This window comes from Biomphalaria glabrata, chromosome 9 (genome assembly GCF_947242115.1).
Source record: "Biomphalaria glabrata chromosome 9, xgBioGlab47.1, whole genome shotgun sequence".
NCBI classification, from domain to species: Eukaryota; Metazoa; Mollusca; class Gastropoda; family Planorbidae; genus Biomphalaria; species Biomphalaria glabrata.
Window position 1 is genome coordinate 6,952,085 of NC_074719.1, and position 20,449 is coordinate 6,972,533.

Here is a 20,449-nt window from a genome sequence, read left to right on the forward strand (position 1 = left end):
AGCGTCGTTGGCGCATTGGGCGGCAAGCTGCTTCACAAAAATATGGCAATGTCTGAAGCCTCTTCCCACTGCTCTGAGGACCTACATGAAATGTGGCACCAAGTTGTACTAGGATGTCCCTTTTTGCGCTTTTCTCATATGGCCTCCATGTCATCGCAACTCTTATTATGAGTAATTCATTTTGTCAGAGAACATATCCTGCAAACCTGCGACGCTCTGTCACAATCTTACTAAGGGGTCGACTCCTAGTTCGAAATAGGATTATTTTGTTTTGAGACCCGATCTCTATAACTGACTCTTAAAATTCGTCTTAGCCATCTTTGATGAGCCACATTTAGTCTTTTTCAATTTTGGCAGATGACTATTCACTGCACTTTATAATTATGGAGCCCAGTCACTGGTAGAAATTTGTAACCTCTCTTGGCTACGCTCTTGGAAGTAGGTGACTGTAGTTTGCTTTGGATTTTAAGTTGAAAATCATTTTTGGGGGGTTTTAAACTAAAAAATCTGTGTTTTTTTAATTCAAAACACCCTTAGATACGCTCATAGAATTTTGTGACTGTAGTTTGCTTTAGAAGAGAGAGGTTTTCAACCTCAAAACCATCAGGAGGGGTTTTAAACTTTAAAGAAAAGCCCTCTGGGGGAGAGGAGTTTAAACTCAAAACCCCCCTTGGCTTGGCTACGCTCATATAATTTTTAGTGTGTAATTTGCTTTTCTTTATATTGAAGAGGTAGTTTTCAGCTCTAAAATTTATATTTTTTGGTATCAAACCCTGCAGAAAGGGGGTTTTAACTCAAACCCCTTTGACTACGCTCATAGATTTTTGACTGTGTAATTTGCAAATGCTGCTGAAGATGGTTTTTAACTCAAAACCACTTTAATTACGCTCATAGAATTTTCAGTGTATTTGCCTTTTTTTTTTTTACATAGAAGAGGTAGTTTTCAGCTCTAAACCCTGATGGAGGGGGGTTTTAAACATAAGAACCCTTCTTGGCTACGCTCATAGAATCTGTTGACTGATGTATGGATACTCTTATATTGAATAGGGGGTTTTATTGTAAATTTCGGGGGGGGGGGGGTATATCAAAATCTTCCTTAGCTATGCTCTTGGAATTTGGGAATTGTCGTTTGAATTTCTTTTTTTTTTTTTGTTTTTTGTTTTGTTTTGTTTTAAAGAAGAGGTGGATTTGACTGCTAAATTCCCTGGTAGTGGGTTTTAAACTCAAAACCCCCTTGGCTGCGCTGTGGCAAGTGATGGTTTAGTGTTAAAATCTCAACTAAAATAAACAGAATCAGAGCAAAAATCAGTCATTAAATTCCTACCCTCCTCATAAGTCCCCAGCATTTTGAAAGGCATCTTCATGTAAATGATGAATAATAATGGCAAAAACACATATTAGCTTGATTTATGAGGTGACATGGCTTTCCATTTTAGTTATACAATACAAGTAGTATGAATTTTAAAAAAAATTGTGTAAAACATCTTATTACTAATTGAATCTTTAATTTCAGGCAATAACCAAGTAAGACCTCAAATGATTATGGGAAACCCAATTCGTTCTAATGCTCCTCAAGTCCCTGGAAATACTAGAGCTTTCTTTCCTAATCCTATACAAAGACCTGGAGGACCAGGAATGCCTCAAGGAATACAACAATTCCCCCCTGCCAATGCTAACAATAGTGGACCATCTAAAAGTGGAAATAGTAATCAAGTTAACAATGCAGGAGGTCCTAATCCTCTAAACCTAAATGCTATGAATTTGGGAAACAATGCTTTGTTAAGCAGCATTATCAGTGTTGCAAAGTCTGTGATTAATCAACAAATAAATATGCAAGCTGCATCTAACGCTGGTGCTCCTAACCCTTTTGCTATGAAAGGTCCTACTAGTGTGCCAGGCTCCTCTTACATGGGAGGATCAAATAGAGATGCATCAGCTAGAAACCATGCCAATACTGGAAAGGCTCAAGGCCCTCAAGGAATGAATCAGAAACCACCTAACTCTAATTCTTCTTCAGTGTCTACCAAAGCCCCTGGTTCTTACCCTGATAGCCTTAAGGCACAACAGGCAAAACAGCGGCAAGAAGTTCTTAACCATGCTGCCAATTTCCTCAACAGTAAAGCTGCTACAAATAAAGAATCTAGTAAAGCTGTCACCAGTACTACCAGTACACCTCCCACTACAAGTAAAAGTGAAGATAAAAAACCAGCTCTTGCCATGGTGTCAAACCCTAGTCTTGTAGGAACAAGTGTGAAAATCAATTTACCTGCAAGCAGCAATACAAGGGCTCCAGCTTTGTCATCGACTACTACCAGCACGGAATCTACTCAAACAGTTACAACTACCGTTTCTTCCAGCAGTAATGCAAAAAACACAGCATCTGCTGTTTCCAACAACTCCACAGGTGATGCTAAGTCATCCAACTAAAATACAACTGTTTGGATTCAACAGAAAAGCAGAAGTATTATAAGGGTTGACATTTTGAAAATCATTTTTCACGCACACACAAAAAAAAGAATCAAAGTTTTTACATATCACATAAAAGATGAAATTTTTCAAATAGAAAATGTAGACTCAAAAAAAACAATTTAAGCTATTGATGTGCAACATAAAGTGGAACTAGATATTCTGGCTTAATTTACATGGGCAATATACTTTGAAAAGTTGAACTAGACAATTTATTAGTCCTAGATTATAAACATGCAAAGTGGTCTGCTTTAGTTTCTAAAGAGAACTGGACTATGATCTGCTAATACAAGGTGAACTAAACATTCTCACACATTGATGGAGATAGTGTAACTCCATGAAGATTGGGCCTTGAGAAAAGTGAACTCAGTTCGGCATAGTCTGTGATTTTGTTCAGCATAGTCTGTGATTTCACTGTATTGAACAAGTACAGGCTGCATTGCTTGGATTAGAAATTAACCTGTGAAGCAATATATTAGTTTTGGGCCAGTGTTATCATTTAAGTCATCTCATTTATGATTTAATTAGTTTTGACCTGGTAACAAACTTGCTTTCTTTGAAATTTGGGCCTAAGTTATGTTATAAAATAGCATATTTTGTCTTATTTTCTGAGACTTCTAAATGTATATTGTGAGACTTAAACTACTTCAAATAAATTAACTGCTTATTGCTAAAGATGAAGTTTTTTTAAAAATAGAAATATATCTTATACATTTATTTTAAATATATATGGATATATACACATATGTCTACTTTGATAGATTGGGTATCTTGTTGTTAATTTTAAAAAAATAATTTTAGCAATTTTCTAGTTTCTAATGGGCAACTATTACAAGCATCATTGTGCTTTGTATGTATTGAAATGTTAGCTGCTGAACTGAGTTTGAATGTAAAGACTATGTAAGAATGTAGCAAGTGTATTGGCAATAGACCAAGCGTTCAATCATAAAAGACAAATATAATAGACTTAAAATGGTGTGAACAGTTCAAATTTTCTGTCCACCAAGTGACTCAATTTACCATTTATATTTGAGACAAACCTCACCAATGTTGTGGCAAATCTTGTGCCAATTGATAAACATAACACATTTCAACAGAAATTCCTCTTGCAATTTTGCGAGCAATGTTGACTCGCTGATTTATTCTGGTCAAGATATTCCCCCATATCTTGCTACCAGTTGATCAAGCTTGAAGCCCACCCTTGATTCCCCCATTAAGTGTGGTGGCTGTAAGGCCTGTAGAGAAAGTGTGGCATTGGTCCCTGTGTCCCCCCCACATACCATTGCCACACTCCTCTTTGCCTTCCTAGTTTTTTTTTTTTTTTTTACTTATTTATTTACTTTTTTGTACTTGTGTATGTTTGTGGGTAAGTGTGTGTGTAGATTACAGCCTGCTGTACTTGATGCTCTATCAATTGAGAACAGTCTGTAGTAATAACAACAGTCAGATGTTTGTTTAAGACGAAGGTCTGGGGTTGAGAGAAAACATTTTTTTTCTTCCACTTTTTTTTCCAGTGATATTTTACTTACTTTTTATAATTGGGGTTTCTCAAACCAAAAACTGTTGAGTTACTCAAGTCTGTTCTGTGTTGATACACAGTGCTGTCTGTAGGATTATTTTATGCCATGTACTTTCACATTCTGATGTGTGTGAAGCAATTTTTTTTTACTCTCTACAATAAAACTTAGTGAAAACACTTTTCTCTCATCCCTTGTGCCTTTGTTCCATAATTTCTTGTTGTTAGATAGCAGTACAGCACCATTATGTTTTGTTTTTATTACTGAAACAGGTAAATCTACATAATGTACATTGTCTTTTCTTTGTGTATTGTTTATTGCTGCTACTCTCATCCCCTGCAGCCATGCATTAAATACATATTATTCAACAGTTAACACATCGTACCGTTTTATTTCCTACTTCCAAACTGTCTAGTGCTGTCCCATGTTTAGTACTAGTCAAATAAACAACAAAAAAAAACCCCTTAATTTAAGTCATCTTCTGAAACATCAATAAACACGTTTGAAAGCATCAATTGTATGGGTTACAACAGTTATTTGACATGTTTGATTTTTTTTTTATATAGAAAGTTAATATTACTTCATCTAAAAAATCGAATTAATCCTGTCACATTTAAATAGTTTTTAAACAATTTTTTTTCCCAACTAAAATTCCATTAAACACAACAAAAATTGAAGCATTTAAAATGGGTTCAAGATATGTGTCTAAAATTAGAGAGTAACCTATTTAAATTCAATGCAGACACAATTCTACATCAGGTTTTGGTTACTGGTATGTGCACATGCATGGAAGGGAAGAAGTATGTGGACGCTATCGTTCCCATGCCCATGCCTCCTTTGTGATACAAGTAACTGAGTGCGGTGACTAATAAAAAAAAATACTCCTGCTATCATGCAATTCTTAGTATAATTCTCTACATGAGGCTTAGTTCCAGCTTTTTTAATTTTATGTATTCTATCATGTCAAGCAAAATTTAAGGAGAATGTATATCCTGGATGAAAATCAAAACCATTATCTTGATAAAACTATAGCATAAATATTCCTTAGTTAGATCATGTCGAAGTAGGGTACTTTGAATGTCCCTCCCGCAACCGGAGGGCCCTAAAAATAGACAGACCGTAAGTAACTACCAATTATAGAACAAAACTTTAAAAAATCGGATAAACCTGTTTTCACAGTATTTAATATTTGATAGGAAAATGTCTGAACGTGTAAACCCATGTTCACATTTTCCTGGTACAATAAAATGTGTAAGGAACATTCTCCATGTCTGAAAAATGCAAATTCAGGCCAGTAGATCAGTAATATCCAAAGTAAGTCCCTCAGGCCTTGTGTAGTATGGTCTGCAATAGACAAAACTATAAAGAAATATAATTATAGTTACGTATAAAATCAAATTATGACGATTGATAAAATATCATTGGTTCCAAACTAAGTCCTTCAGGTCGCGTGTGGTATGTTCTGTAAAAGACAAAACTATAAACAACTATAATTACAGTTACGTATAAAATCAAATTATGACGATTGATAAAATAACATTATAGGTTAATTTTTCGATTGATTGTTTTTCGTAGGGGCAATGAATAATTGCCTTCCAAAAATAACACTGATTATGTTGACCTTGGGAAAATAATGGGCTTTATCCCGTAGGTGGGGTTGACTGCTAATTGAGTTGAGATCGGGCAAAGTGTTAGTTAATAATACAGATTGTTATTAAATTATATACATTTTTGCTATTTGAGCTGTGAATGGACCTTATTTTTAATAACTTAGCACTTGTCTATTAAGGGGAAGTAACCATTGAAGGATTATGGGCACGCGGTGCAGATGTTCCAAAATATCTTCCAAATATATTTCAATTATTGTTATTCTTTTGGGATATGATATTGCTATAAGTCTGATAACTAAGAATTCATCTTTAATTGAAAACTTATTTGTAGTGTAGGGTTCCTGTATGTGAACATTCTAATAGTCTAGACTAAAGACCAAACACAAGGCTTCCCTTCAAGGACCTGAATTAAAGCCTTGACATTTTTTATTCCTTCTAAAGTTGCTTTAAATACTTCTGATTCTTTCGATAGGAACTTAGGATACACAGTTGAGGAATTTCGTACAGGATTCTTAAAATGTCAATGTGTTTTTTTTAGTCACAATATCACTTATGCATATTTCTTTAAATTTGACCCCAAAAATCCTAATGTAGGCCAAAACATGGCTCCTTAACCTTTTCTTCCAGCATCCAACTGTTTGTACATTCTATGAACATACTGTTACGCAATTTCTACATTATGACTTTGAGCAAATTTACATAGATCTAAAGTTTGTCATAGGGTATGTGAATTTATATGTGAATTTATCTACACCAAATTCTTATCAATATTTTCTTTGGACTAGTGTTGTTCTGGTTATGTCAAAGTATAACACGGCAGACATGCCTACAGTCCCGCATTATGCGGAACCGTCCCGCAAAAGCATAAAAAAAAGTTCACATGTTCCGCCGTTCCGCATTCACGATTTTTTGTTCTGCCAAGTCTGAATTCCGACACACACAAAAAAAAAATCGCCGATTTTTCATTATTTATTAATAATGCGAAATGAAAATACTGAATGCAAAATAAAATATCTAGGTCTGTGTTTATTGTTTACATTTCATCTCCTCCCGGACCCGGTGTGTCCTAAATTTATGAAGATACGGTTGAGCTAGATCTAGACATAGATCTAGATCTAGTACTCTAATAAGCCAAATTTTCCATTCAAATCCCTTTCTTTTCTCACAAGTGACAATGGCTCTACTAGTCTAGACTAGATCTAGATTCTAGACTATTCAATAATTCATTATTCAACTATTCATTCATCATTCAAATCATTGTCTCGACGTATGTATGGTCTACTATCTATGGCAATCTATGTGACACTATGTCTATGGTTACGGTATTGTCACTAGATTCTAGATCTAGTATAGTATTGTCACTATTCTAACACTAACTCAACTGGTTTCTTAGGCTTAGGTTTCTAATTCTAAGTAATCCAAGAAAAGGATTTTTTAAAAATACGTTATTAAAGACCTAGATCTAGACCTAAATGTAATTAATTAACTTAGACACACTACAGTGAGTGACAGTGTCAGTAAGGCTAAGGCCTAAATAAGGCTATACTGCCTATACTATAGTAAAGTATAGTACTAGTATAGATCTACTTATTAGTATTATTACATAGTCTAAATTAATTATTAGTTTCTAGATCTAAAAGTAGGACTAGCACTAGATGATACTAAATCTAGATCTATATAAGTATATTGAAATAGACTTAGAAGATGATAGATTAGATTCTAGATTTCTATGTATCATTATTATGTAATAAATTTAGTTCTCAATAAGTCTATACTATAGATCTAGACTATAGACATTAATATTTAGATCTATAATATTATTATTATAATCTGTGTTCTTAGACTTAGAGGACTTATATTAAATGTAAGTCTAGACTAGTAAGTCACTAGTAGATCTAGAACTAGAGACAACATCTAGAGTGATTAGAGTAGAGCCATAGAAAAGGATAGATAATCAAGTAGATCTAGAATAATCTAGATCTAGTCAGTAGATTTAGATCTAGTAGTAACAAATAAAAATAGTAACATTTGAGTCTAGGTCATTAGAATACATTTTAGTTAGAATTCATCATTTAGGAGTTAGAACTATTGATTTCAAACAAAGGACATAATTATGAATTAAAGGTTTTCTTACTTTTAATTATAATATAAACATCTAATTTATAAGAAGCAAACTAGTATTGTTATTAAAGTAATTATAATTGAAGTTTTATTTATATTGCGTACAGTATGGCTGACTAACATAAAAGCGTTTATGTTCCACATTGGGGCCCAAAATTCCACATTTTCAACCTGAGTGTTCCACATTCTGGGTCTTGGGGGTAGGCATGTCTGACATGGGGTCATATTTATTTGACTGCATTATTCTTCCAAATGGCAATATCTCTCTATCAAATATAAAATTGTAGCCATCACTGGTTGAAAGCAGAGGCTAAAAATAAATTTCAGACCTCCAAACTTTTAACACCTCAGGCCCCGATGGTAATTAAATGATAATCTTGAACCCCGACAAGAAATAATCAAGGATAAAAGGGGGGGGGGGGGCTATGTGTATTGGGTGTATTAGGGCTAATTAGGCAACCCATTCCATGCTCTAATAGCATGAGTCAGCTAGAAAAACCAATGTTTTGGCAGTTATAAGTCATTGACTAGGCTAACATGCATGACTAGATTGACCTAGGGACACGCTTAGGACATATTCATTTTTTTTTAAGTACCATAACATCTGTATAAGATATTTGCAGTCTCAATAAATGATATGGCCTATCAGCTTACCTATCATGGACCCATTTTTTTTCTCACATTTCGCCTCAGTAGTCATACTGGTGATGTAAATAATTATCTTAATTCTATTGGAAGAGCTAAGAATTCTTATTAGATCTGTGAAACATTTCTTGTAATCTCTTCATCTAGGTGTGCTTTCAAGGTACCTAATATCTTCAGGAACACAACATAATCTTATTTTATCAGAATCGCAGGTATTTGTTTAGATAAATTGACTTTGGCTCTTCATGGAGGGAAGTGTTTGGAGGTTGACATAGAATGAATGTGTTATAAAGTTATCTTTCAGACTGGTGACATCAAGTTGCTTTCCACCTGACTGGAAGGAGAAATGGTTTAACTGTTTGTACAGGTGTCCAACTATTATTCAAGAATCACCTGTTTGGAAGCTTTACCAGACACTGCAATCATTGTAGAACAAGATAATGAAGATAGAGCAATGTAACATTTTTTTTTTCATTTAGGACAATAAGTAAAACATGGTCCTTTGTATTACTTAATGTTAAGATTTTAACTGCTACTGACAAAAATAAAATGGGCGTAGAAAAAGCTATAAAAACTTATTAATAAGCATTTCTGACAGATACAGTTGGAGAACTATGTAGCTTTCCTTTTGGTCCCTGTCTTTAAACTGAAAAGATGACAAATGGCAGACAAGGGCAAAATATATATGCCACAATTGGGTTTGCGTAGTGATGTGATTTTGTCTTGAAGTGGCTGTTTGAAGAGAGGGCCAGAAGAACATTTTGAAATGATGATGCTACACAACTATATATCTATGAAGAAGAAATATAGAAGCAAGCACACTCAGCCTATAGCAATATGAGATTTCTGGTGACCAACATGGTATTTACAGCACAATAACTAAATCAAACATAAACTTTACTAATCATATATTCTTTAAGTATGTTAAACACCAGTACAGTATATGCAACTTTTTTCAAATAATATAGAAAATAGTAAATAGTAGAAATAAAAATTACAATTTTTGATTGAATTGTTTAAAAAAAATCACAAATGTGATGCCCCCCACAAACACACCTTCATTACAAACCTCCTAACGGAATAGACATGTTTTAGTTTTTGACCTTGTTATTTGATTTGTAGATGAATTGATATGATATTAATTATAAATCACTTGGTAAAGTATTTAATTCTCAGCTACCAACTAGTAAAAGGATTTTAAATAGATTAATAAGCTTGGTCTTTTTATGAAGTGTAATATTAAATCTGTCCATAAATACAATAGAAACCCAACCATTAAAAATATATTTTATTTTTCAATAATAATAATAACTTTATTATCCTTGAGGAAATCAGTCTTACAATTGTGCATTACACATACAAAAAACATTTCAATAATAGCAAACAAAATATATGTTCATACCACAGTTTTACTGAAACAGTGTTCAACCTCTGAATCTAATCATTTGATAATTTGCATATTACCACCCATCATCTTTCCCAAACAATGCATTTAACCAAGTAGGTCTAGGTCACCAGGTACTTTTTTATAACGTTTTTTCCTTCTTTGAATTGATTTTCTACATTTTTTTGGCCTCGATATTGCTTGAGATGTCAAATGTGTGTGATTAGTATCAAAACTGCATGAAAAAGGTACCCTGTATAAACCTAATATACCGGTATTAGTGGTGAGAAAATTGCAGTCTGTAGAGTTCTCGATGATGTTCCAAGTGGCAGTATTATTGTTCAAACAAGACAAGTTTACAAGTGACATTATTTTATAAGCTTGTTTATCCATTTTCTTATAGTCCAAATGACAAAGTTCCTGAATAAGAAAATGTTATAGACATATTTAATTAATTCAATAGTTTTGTTGTTGCTTTAAAACCTAACCTATTCTTATATCTATAACTAACTCGATAGTTTTGTAGACAACTCTAGGATAAAACAAAATAAATTTTAAAAATTCTCCCCCCCTCCCTCCCCCAGTTATGACAGTGCCTATAGGTCTATTAAAGTTCTCTTTTTGATGTCTGCTGTGTCTGTTTTCTTCAAGTGTCTTATTTTTGGGTCTTCAATGTGTATCTCGGCTATAAAAGTCTATAGGCCTACTATAAACTCTGCATTCTATCACAATAGTAGTAATTGTATTCATCAAAATATGTTACAATTTTTTAACACAGAATTTAGTATTTGTTAACATTTTATTCCATTGCAAGATAGATTACAATTTTCTAAAAATAACATTTACCTCTAGAGATTGATCTTCATATTCTTTCATAGCTGTAATACATTGATATTTTGATTGATAGATAACAAGGGGTTGGCTACCTCTTTGCATTGTATCTAGGGAATACTAGGAAAATAGATCAATACCTGTATATTAAAAGTATACCAGGAGGGGGAATATTTTGTTATTTACCAGTGGTCTCTTTTTTATGTCTGCTGTGTCTGTTTTCTTCAAGTGTCTTATTTTTGGGTCTTAAATGTGTCGGCAATAAAAGTCTATAGGCCTACTATAAACTCTGCATTCTATCACAATAGAAGTAATTGTATTCATCAAAATATGTTTACAATTTTTCAACACAGAATTTAGTATTTGTTAAAATTTTATTCCATTGCATTATAGATTACAATTTTCTAAAAATAACATTTACCTCTAGAGATTGATCTTCATATTCTTTCATAGCTGTAATACATTGATATTTTGTTTGATAGATAACAAGGGGTTGGCTACCTCTTTGCATTGTATCTTCTCCTGTAGGTGCTTGAAATTTCCAAATGGTTCCTTTTGCATTTTCAATTGGAAATTTTCTTAGCATATGAACCTTAAAATGTTGTGAAAAATGTATTATACTGAAATGAGAAGGAACTTCATATATATATATATATATATATATATATATATATATATATATATATATATATATATATACCATTCTCTTCATGGTTCAAGAGTTTGTACACTTGTAATGGAAAGATCACTCTTTTATTTTTGCAAGCCGGACGGAGTAGAGTTACACTACGTAATTTCAGAGGCGAAAAAAAAAGAGGGGGGAGGGGAACAAGGTAGTATTCACCCGTCACTAAATAGCAGGGTCGGACTTAACCATTGTAGAGCCCTATGTGAAACAGATTTCGCGGGGTGAAGTTTGGGTAGGGATAAGGATAATAAGTGAAAATTTAGAATCTTTTTTAGAAAATAAATTCATCTATGCATTTTATTCATTCTTTACTATGTAGAGAACTACTTTACGAGCATTGGGTGTAGCAAAGTGATACAGTATATCATAAAAATTCTTTTTCCTACATAGATCATGCTCAATAGCAAGAATTACCAAATGTTTCAATATATCTAAAAGAATTGTTGACCTCAAGTAATTATTCATTAGTTTGAGGTGTGAGAAGCTTTTTCTTTCACTAGATTCCACAATTACTGGTATTGCATAATGCAGTTTTTTATTAATTGCGCGTAGGATTGGCGTTTTCCATATTGAATGACACCCCAAAATGACAATTTTTGTCTATATATTTCAGGAGATTTGTATGAGTTTTCAAAAGATTTCAATAATTACCAGATATCTCCAGGACTTTTTCGTATATATTGCAATTTCGAGATTTCCAGGAGCTCCTGGTTAATCGACAGGAGGCAGCGGGAAATCTGTTTTAAATCATAAAATAGTTTAATTTAATAATTTAGACACCTAGAATTAGCGCGGGACCTAAGAAAGTGCGGGGCCCACTGCGGTCCCATTGGTTGCAGTGGCCTAAGGCCGGCCCTACAATATAGCGGCGTATGCTACACCGCCGGTCGACTAGTATATATATATATATATATATACACCGGTATATATATATATATATATCTTTTTCTACAAAATAATATTTATTATGTTGTAGAAAAAGATTTTTTTAAATGCAAACAACAATGAATAAAAAAAAAATATTTTTCAAAATTATTATGCCACAAAGAGAATTTGCTTTAGTTAAAGTCATTGCTAGAAAAAAAAGATGTGAATATTTTGTAAGCTTTACTTAAGAGATATACGATATAATTACATGAAGTTATATAGCACTGGTACCTTTAATTTCCTTCTAGATATTATATCATGCTCTATAACTTTTTCTAGCTTCTGCATACGTTCTATGAATAACATTTGCATTGTGTCATACTGAAACAGATAAGAGATACAAAAATACTCATAGAAACAGTAAAATACATTAAGGCCTAATATCAAGACACAAATTTATATCTTATCTTCTTATCTTATATGATACAGACATTACTTCAAAAAAGAAGATGATTACGTCCTACGTGTCATGTATATTAACCAATGACTTAAATTCTGCCAAGTCACTGGTTTTCCTAGCTATAGCTCAGGCAACCCATTCCATGCTCTAATAGTGCTAGGGAAGAAGGAGCATTTGTACAAATTTGTCCTAGCATATGGAAAGAGGAATGTGCCTTTAACTTTGTGTCTTTCTGAGTATGTTATTAAATTTTGTTTTTGTATTTGAAGTTTTGGTTCAGTGTTTTATGTATAATTGCTACTTTACTTTTAAGTCTTCTGTCCTGAAGGCTTTCTAAATTTAGTGATTTTACCAAAGGTGTTATTCTAGTCAAATGTGAATGTTTGCTCTATTTTGTGTCTGTTCCAGTTTCTTAATGTTTTCTTGAGTTGAAGGGTCCCAAACGGAGGATGCAAATAAATGGATATGCAGTTTTAGTCACAATATCATTCTGCGGCAGTATTAGATTTGTTTGACAACAGTGTATTACACATAAAATATTGCAATGATGCAAAAGAAATAAACATTCAACAGCTTCACTCAGACATCACATGTGAAGTGGCTAATAATCAATAATTTAATTGCCAAGGGAGAAAAGGAGTTCTTGTGTCTGATCATATAAATTCACCTTCACCTATCACTCAGTATGTTGGACTGTTGAGGCACCACACAAGATTTGTCAACCATCTTTCTCCATTCCTCTCTGTAATTTGCCTTGGATAGAAACCCTTTCAATGGCAGGCCTATCCATTTTTTTATGTTGTCTTCCCATCGCTTTCTCTGTCTACTTCTTCTTTTCCTAGTACTGTTCCCTGAAGGAAGGTCTTTGCAAGCCCCAAAAGACCTTGTAATATGGCTATAGAGTTTTAGTTTGCCTTTTTAAAAAAATATTTAGCAGGTCATCGTGAGGTCTAATAGCTGTTGTAACCCTGTCTCTAATCTCTTCGTTTGTGATGCAGTTTTTAGATGTGATACCTAGGATCCATCTGTAGCATCTCAATTCCATTGGTTGAATCCTCCTCTCTAGCTCTGCAGTCGGCATCCAAGACTGGTAAGCATATAAGAATGTGACCATGACCAGGGAGTGCATCAATCTGATTTTGGTATGGAGGGCTAAGATTTTGTCTTTATAATTAGCTCTGGAAAGAAATAGTCTTGCATTAGAGTTTGTTTTTGTAATGACTTGTAATTCTCTGTGGCTAAAAGCTAAACAAGCAAAATATAAAAAATCCTTTTTTTTTTTTTAGAAAAAGGCTTATCTAAAGGGGAAGAACTCTGCCCATAAAACTACATCAATAATGAAAAAGTTATTTCCCTTATTTGATATCAAACAAAATAAAAAAATAATTAATTGACTAATTTTGTTTATGGATTCATGTTTAGTACAATAAATAATAGTTTAATGCATCAACTAGATCGGAGAATAGTGAGAGAGAAAATAGCGTTAATTGTTTAAGGATAGGCAACTTTACCCAACAAAATCAGCCATATCTGTGAATACTGAAGAATTAGTTTTCCTTGTTTGTATCAAACAAAATAATTAATTACCAGTAATTAATTGTATAATTGGAAACTTTTTTATTGAATCATTTCTTAATTGTCTGTGCCAATGAATAATTGTGCGAAGTTTCAGCTTGATCCGAAGATGGGTGAGTGAGAAATAACGTGTACACACTTTTTACCAGACAGAGAGTGAACTGATATAAGCTTTGTAAAAAAGTTGTGTTTTTTTTAAATGTTTAAATCAACTTAAATGCTTAACTATAGCAGATAGTCCTAACACCTATAAGACCACACTCCAAATTTTTCCTGTAGATTAACCCTTGAAGTATTAGCACTGCAAGGCAAAGGGGGGAGGGGGGGTTAAAACTTTCTTAGATGAACTGTTTATCAGTATGTCTTATCATGATGGGTAACAGTTTATATTAAATTTCTAACATTTCTTGAGACATTTTCCTAGTTGCTTATTTAAATTGTAATATATAAAGAAGCATAATTATTTTGACTTGGGATGTGATAATAAGAATAGTTTATTTACAAATATAATTTAATGACTATCTCATGGCAACAAGAGTCTGTATTGAGACCAATAATATCTCATCCATTCAGAAAAAAATTATTATATTTCACATAAAATGGAGCTCTGTCAAATAATTATGTGTATTGAAAACTCTCCATAAATATCTAGTTGTTTTGGTACATCTGGTGTAAAAATTATAGGAAGTATTAATTAGCTATGGAGGAAATTGTAAAAGTATGTGATAGTTTTCATGAACCTTTAAGTAAAAGCAGAATATAATATTAATATTACTGGTACTCTATGAAAATGGCAACAGAGAGTTTTGAATTAAGAATTCTTGTCAGTGCCTTTAAAATTATTGATGACAGGCATACAGGTGTATGTATTCTGTCTGACCTCCGTTGCCCATAATGTGTTTTTGAAAGCATAGTGTGTTAGCGCATACAAGTGTTTATATTTGAATGAGTAATGTGCTACAAACAAGCAGACTTATGACCTTATAGTTTAATAATAGCATTGAGTTGTCTGTAACAAAAAGTTTCTTCCTTTGAATTGCTCTAGGATGAGCATGTGAATGAAAGAAAACAACAATAAAAACATTACTTTTAGAGTCCTTATTAAACCTGTCCATTTCAAAATATCTCTATCTAGGGGGAAGGGAGAGGGACACAGTGGCTGAGTGGTTAAGCTCTTGGCTTCCAAACCTGGGTCTTGAGTTAAAATTTCATTGAAGATTGGGATTTTGAACCTCAGGATTTTTAAGGGCTTTTCTCTAATGGGTACCGGTACCTGATTTTAGTTGGGAAAATTAAAGGCGGTTGGTCATTGTGCTGGCCACATGACACACTGCTTATTAACCATTGGCAAAAGAAACATGTGAATTAACATCATCTGCCCTATAAAACACATAGTCTGAAAGGGGAACTTTACTTTTATTTCAAAATATCTCACAAATTTCCTGTTTTGATTTTCATGTGTGTGTGTGTTTTTCTACATTTTTTTTTGAAATATTGCTCTAACTATGCTCCACATGGATAAATATAGAATGTCATTATCTTTGCTTTTGGTTTAATGCCTGTAATTTATAAGATATCCCATTATTTTCTCTTTGTTACTGTGTTTTGTTGCTAAAAAAATATAAACTGGAACTTACAATGTGCCAAAAAGAGAAGGTCACTGTGATGAACATGAATGATGAAAGTCATCAATAGGCATCCATAAAACATAGATCTATTTATTTCATCTATTTTAAAATACTTTCTCAAAATATGAGGTGCGTTTGAAAACTGTTTGTATTCTTACTTCTTATTCTTATATAATACAGACGTTACTTCAAAAAAGAAGATGATTACGTCCTACGCGTCATGCATTTAGTCATGCATATTAACCAATGACTTAAATTCTGCCAAGTCACTGGTTTTCCTGGCTAGCTCAGGCAACCCATTCCATGCTCTAATAGCACTGAATATAAACAAAAATCAATTTAAATGATTCAAAGATATGGTCTAAATTGAAGAGGTAATTGAATGACTTAGAATACACAATTATGCAATTTAAAAAAACAAACTATTAAAACAACTAGAGAATATAGTATTTTTGAAAAACTGAACTGCCATTTAAATATTTTAAAACACAGGTAATTACCATTTTTTCAACATTTTTAAGAGCTTCCACAACTTCTTGCTTCCAAATATAATCTGGAGGAGGCTGAAACAAAGATAGTTAAAAAAGCAAAAGTAAGTCTTGAAGACTTTAAATTTGTAAAGAGTAAATCATTTAAATGTAAGATGATTTGAGCATTTTGTAGAAAAATATTTATAAGTGTAAATTTACTAACCTAACTTTTAACTATATCATTTTACTATAATATATAGGAAACTACATTCCAGTACGTGTTTATTGTGGTGCTATATTGAGATCTTCTAACAAGGAACTTAAGTGTTTGAACACGTAATAGCCCCCCCCCCCCCCAATAGTTTTTTCACATTGAAATGGAGGTAAATGAACATGAAGACCTTAACATCATCTTCCCTATAGACTGCATGATCTGAAAGGTGGAACTAGTATGGAGTAGCCTATTATGTCCAGACAAGTGGTCCTTCAAGGTTCATTTGATGAAGTAGTAATTGTACAATTGTGTTTTTTTTTTTGGTAATGAAAAAAAAAAGGCTTTCCACTCCTTAGAAAACATTTATAGACGCGTGAGAAAACGATAGCAGTCAAGGGGTTAACTGTAAAGCTTAGTAGTTTATAACACATAATTACACACCAGAGGAGAGTGACAAATGAACCAAATGCCTTGCTTTCTTCAATATGCAGTGATTTATGGATTTAAAACCTATTTCTTTCTCTTGGCTTCTCATATGATCGAGGCCAATCCTTGATAAACATCAATAATCAAAGGAAAGGCCTTTTGTCTACTTCTGTTGTGTTCACCAACTGCAACCTTTGACCCCTCCTATATGCTTACCTTCCATCATTGCATTGAAAGGCTATCGGAAAACTATTACAAAAAATAGTGATACCATTTTAAAGAACATTGTCTAGAGCAGTGCTTTTTTTGTTAAAAAAAAGGTGCCGGTACTCAGTGATGGATTGCTTAACTTTTAACTACCAGTTCCCACCTCGAAGCAAGTTAATCACAACTGCAAAGATAGTAAATGTCTAAAAAAATATTATTTTATAGTTAAACAACTTAATTTGTTTTATTATTACTTTATTAAGCAGTTTCGCATTTTATATTTTCATTCTTATTGCACGCAAATTTAAAAAATTCTATTTTAACAAATTAATAATATAATAAATTAATAATGAATGTTAAAATACAAGAAAAGTAATAATTTTCTCCACATTGAAAAAGGGGCTGTTATGCCGTACTGGTGCGTACTGTCACAAAAAAAAGCACTGGTTTTTAAGCCTGATCACATTAATATGATGTTTGAATGTTATTCAACTTTCTCATCAACTTAGGGTGACTTAATATAAACTATTCATATATGAAATTATTATTCTTGAAAAGAATTTATGTAAGATAAGAAAGAAATTTGTTTTTTGGCCTACCCTGTTAAACTGAATTTGAAGACGCAGCTTTGTTTTTAGCTGTTCGATAAGTGTATTATGCTGTTCAGACTGGGTCCAGAGTGCTTCAAGTTCAAAGTTCATCTTACTGATTTCATCTTCCAGATTTATTAGGTTACCATTTAACTAAAAAGAAAACATGAACAAAATAATAATAATAATAATCCATAAGGAAATTTATCTTACAATTTGTGCATTACACCAAACAAAACATTGTAACTATAAAAAAAAAATGTACAATATGCAATGACCAATAGTCTACCATACGAATATCATAGATGCTAACTCTTAATTTGTTAAACTAATAATTTACTTACCATAATACACAAGTCTTTATCTCTTAAACTTTTCGTTTCTGACCAGCATTGTTCAATATCAAAAGAATTTTCATCAATTATATCTGTAGCATGGAGCAGTTGTTGGGAAAAGTTTTCAAAGAGTGCACTCCCTTTTTTGATGCAATGTTTTAGTTTTTTCTCGAGACATTTAACTTTACTCAATGATTTGTTGGTTTTCTTGCCGTGTTGTCTTATCAATTTCTCGTTGACTCGACAAGATGAACAGCAGATTTTGGCTGTTGGAAAATTGGGCTGGGATATCTGTTTGCTGTTACCATGTGAAGATTGTTTCTTCCCATTACTTTGCTTAGCCACACATTTCACCACAGTGTGGTTGGGCATATCTATTGGTATAGTGTCTGAAAAACTGGACGACTGTGTAGTAGAGCATTTTGTGTCTGATATGCTATGTTGATTATATTCACCACAAATCTTTTGGTTATTAGTATTTGTTCTAGTATTCTTTGAATAGGAAATTAGGTTGTTCTCTTTTTTGAGTTGATCTCGAGATCTTTTGTTAACAAAGTTTGATGAATTTCTTTCAGAACTGCCATTGGCTGAAAAGTTTTGATTCTTAGAGAGATTACTGAGACTATCTTTAACATCTTGTATATTTTTATTTTGAAGATAGATTTCATCCATCAAAATAGCAATTTGGCTTTTCACTTGAAAAAATTGTTCTTCTGTTCTAGTGACCATCTCAATTTTAAATTTTCTAAATTCTTCTTTCAGAAGATCCATTTCTTGTTGTTGAGTTAGGTAGTCCATTTTAGAATATCTGCTGGGATGAAGTTTTAAAAAGAATAATTTAATAATGACATGATACACATTTTTTAAAAAATTGAAAAAAAAAAAGTAATTATTGTAAATTATTTTTACTTAAAGATTTTAAGCTTTTTTTTTTCTCTTATGATAATACTTAGCTTACGAAACCAATTCTTCTCTTCCCCACCCCCACTCATAAGATAATTTACTTAAATAAATCATTCAAGGTGGATCTATATAATAATATAATATCTAAATTGACTAAATATATAATCTGTTACAGAACAAATACACACTTAAATTATACTAGAATATGGAAGTAACACTGTCACTCAGGTTTGAGGTAAGAATTTATACATGACATGATCTCTATTTTATTAACCTATGCCTAATAAGTAGATTACATTAGTTACTTATAAAAAAAGACAGTCACAATGATAAAGTATTATATCTATTAATCTAATGCCTTACGGCATATGATATGATATTATTACTATTATTCTATTACAAATGATAATCTTAAAAACATATAATATGATATAATACCTATCATCCTATCTAGATGAGTAGATCTAGATAAAAAGACTGTTTAGTTTGGTCAAGATCTTGATCCTAGACTAAGTCGTCTAAGTAGATCTAGATTTAATCTAGCCCTAGCAACTGAACTTTTAAAAAAATACAAAATAGGCCTACATTCACGTAGCCTAGATCTAAATTGTAAATCAGAATCAGTTCTGGATTCTAATCATCATCATATCAAAATCAAAACACTGAAACAGCAAAAGTGGCACAGCATATAGTCCATATAGACATAGATATAGATCTACGATATAGATTCTAGATCTATTATTTAATATTTCCTGGAAGAACATTTTCACTTTGTAAATCTAGGCCTGATAACTGGAGAGGTCAGTATCACTATCACTATCATTCAATCAATAATGTTCGATATAGGCAATTATAGGATAGAAGATCTATAGACTTAATTTTAATACCATGGCATGGAATGGATATTAGCCTACTATTAGGAGTCAGGAAGGAGTTTGTATGTCTGTGTGTTCATGATAATTATTAGACTATGTCCGCACGTGAACTTCGATTAAATAAATCAGAGGCGTAGCGAGCATACCTGGCGCCCGTTGCACGGCAGTTTATTAACTCCCTCCCCCACTTTACGAAAACTACACATAATATAATAATTACAATTACTTTACGAAAACTACACATAATATAATAATTACAATTTACTCAATGATAACAATAAAATACTAATAAAACAGAATTACAGAATGTTTTAGGATTATCTAACTCGAAATAGCTACAACATATATTGCGAATAGCCTAGATCTAGCGTTTAGCTCAACTTCCCCTTATTTTTGTGCAAATATGTTTATATTGCGTCATTGTTTGTTGTGAATGTTTTTGTGAGAAAGTATTTAAAAGGGTGTGACGTAATCAAAGGATAGTCTTCAATGTCTACTTACTCAGCGGTCCTCAACCTTTTAAGCTCGGCGACCCCTTTTTACAATCCCCTACACACATACAGAAATAGAAGAGTAGACAATAACAATCCATATTTTCGATGGTCTTAGGCGACCCCTGGCAAATTGTCAATCGACC

The 20,449-nt window shown here is 32.6% G+C and overlaps 2 protein-coding genes across 10 annotated transcripts in view; one reads left to right on the plus strand and one right to left on the minus strand.

Annotated features, from left to right (window-relative positions):
* Positions 1-4,175, plus strand: part of LOC106053302 (protein PRRC2C-like) — a 34,663-nt gene extending 30,488 nt beyond the window's left edge. For all 4 annotated transcript variants that reach the window (XM_056041564.1, XM_056041566.1, XM_056041567.1 and 1 more), the window contains exon 40: positions 1,514-4,175. In XM_056041564.1, the coding sequence (XP_055897539.1) occupies positions 1,514-2,427 (914 nt within the window). In that variant the 3' untranslated portion in view covers positions 2,428-4,175. The remainder of the gene's footprint in view (positions 1-1,513) is intronic.
* LOC106053303 (uncharacterized) lies at positions 3,776-19,966 on the minus strand. Of its 6 annotated transcripts, none has more exons than XM_056041571.1 (8): positions 19,523-19,966; positions 18,044-18,842; positions 17,709-17,852; positions 16,293-16,355; positions 12,421-12,510; positions 10,996-11,166; positions 10,590-10,694; positions 3,776-5,342 (listed from the first exon to the last, which is right to left on the minus strand). In XM_056041571.1, exons 2-8 carry the CDS (start codon positions 18,830-18,832, stop codon positions 5,307-5,309), a joined length of 1,398 nt encoding a protein of 465 aa, XP_055897546.1. In that variant the 5' UTR covers positions 18,833-18,842; positions 19,523-19,966; the 3' UTR covers positions 3,776-5,306. The 6 variants fall into 6 exon arrangements, with proteins under 6 accessions (XP_055897546.1, XP_055897547.1, XP_055897548.1 ...); XM_056041572.1 differs by having other exon boundaries at positions 3,776-5,327; positions 19,523-19,965; XM_013208838.2 differs by lacking the exon at positions 3,776-5,342 and adding an exon at positions 8,740-10,163 and having other exon boundaries at positions 19,523-19,960.
* Between the last annotated feature and the right edge of the window lie 483 nt (positions 19,967-20,449).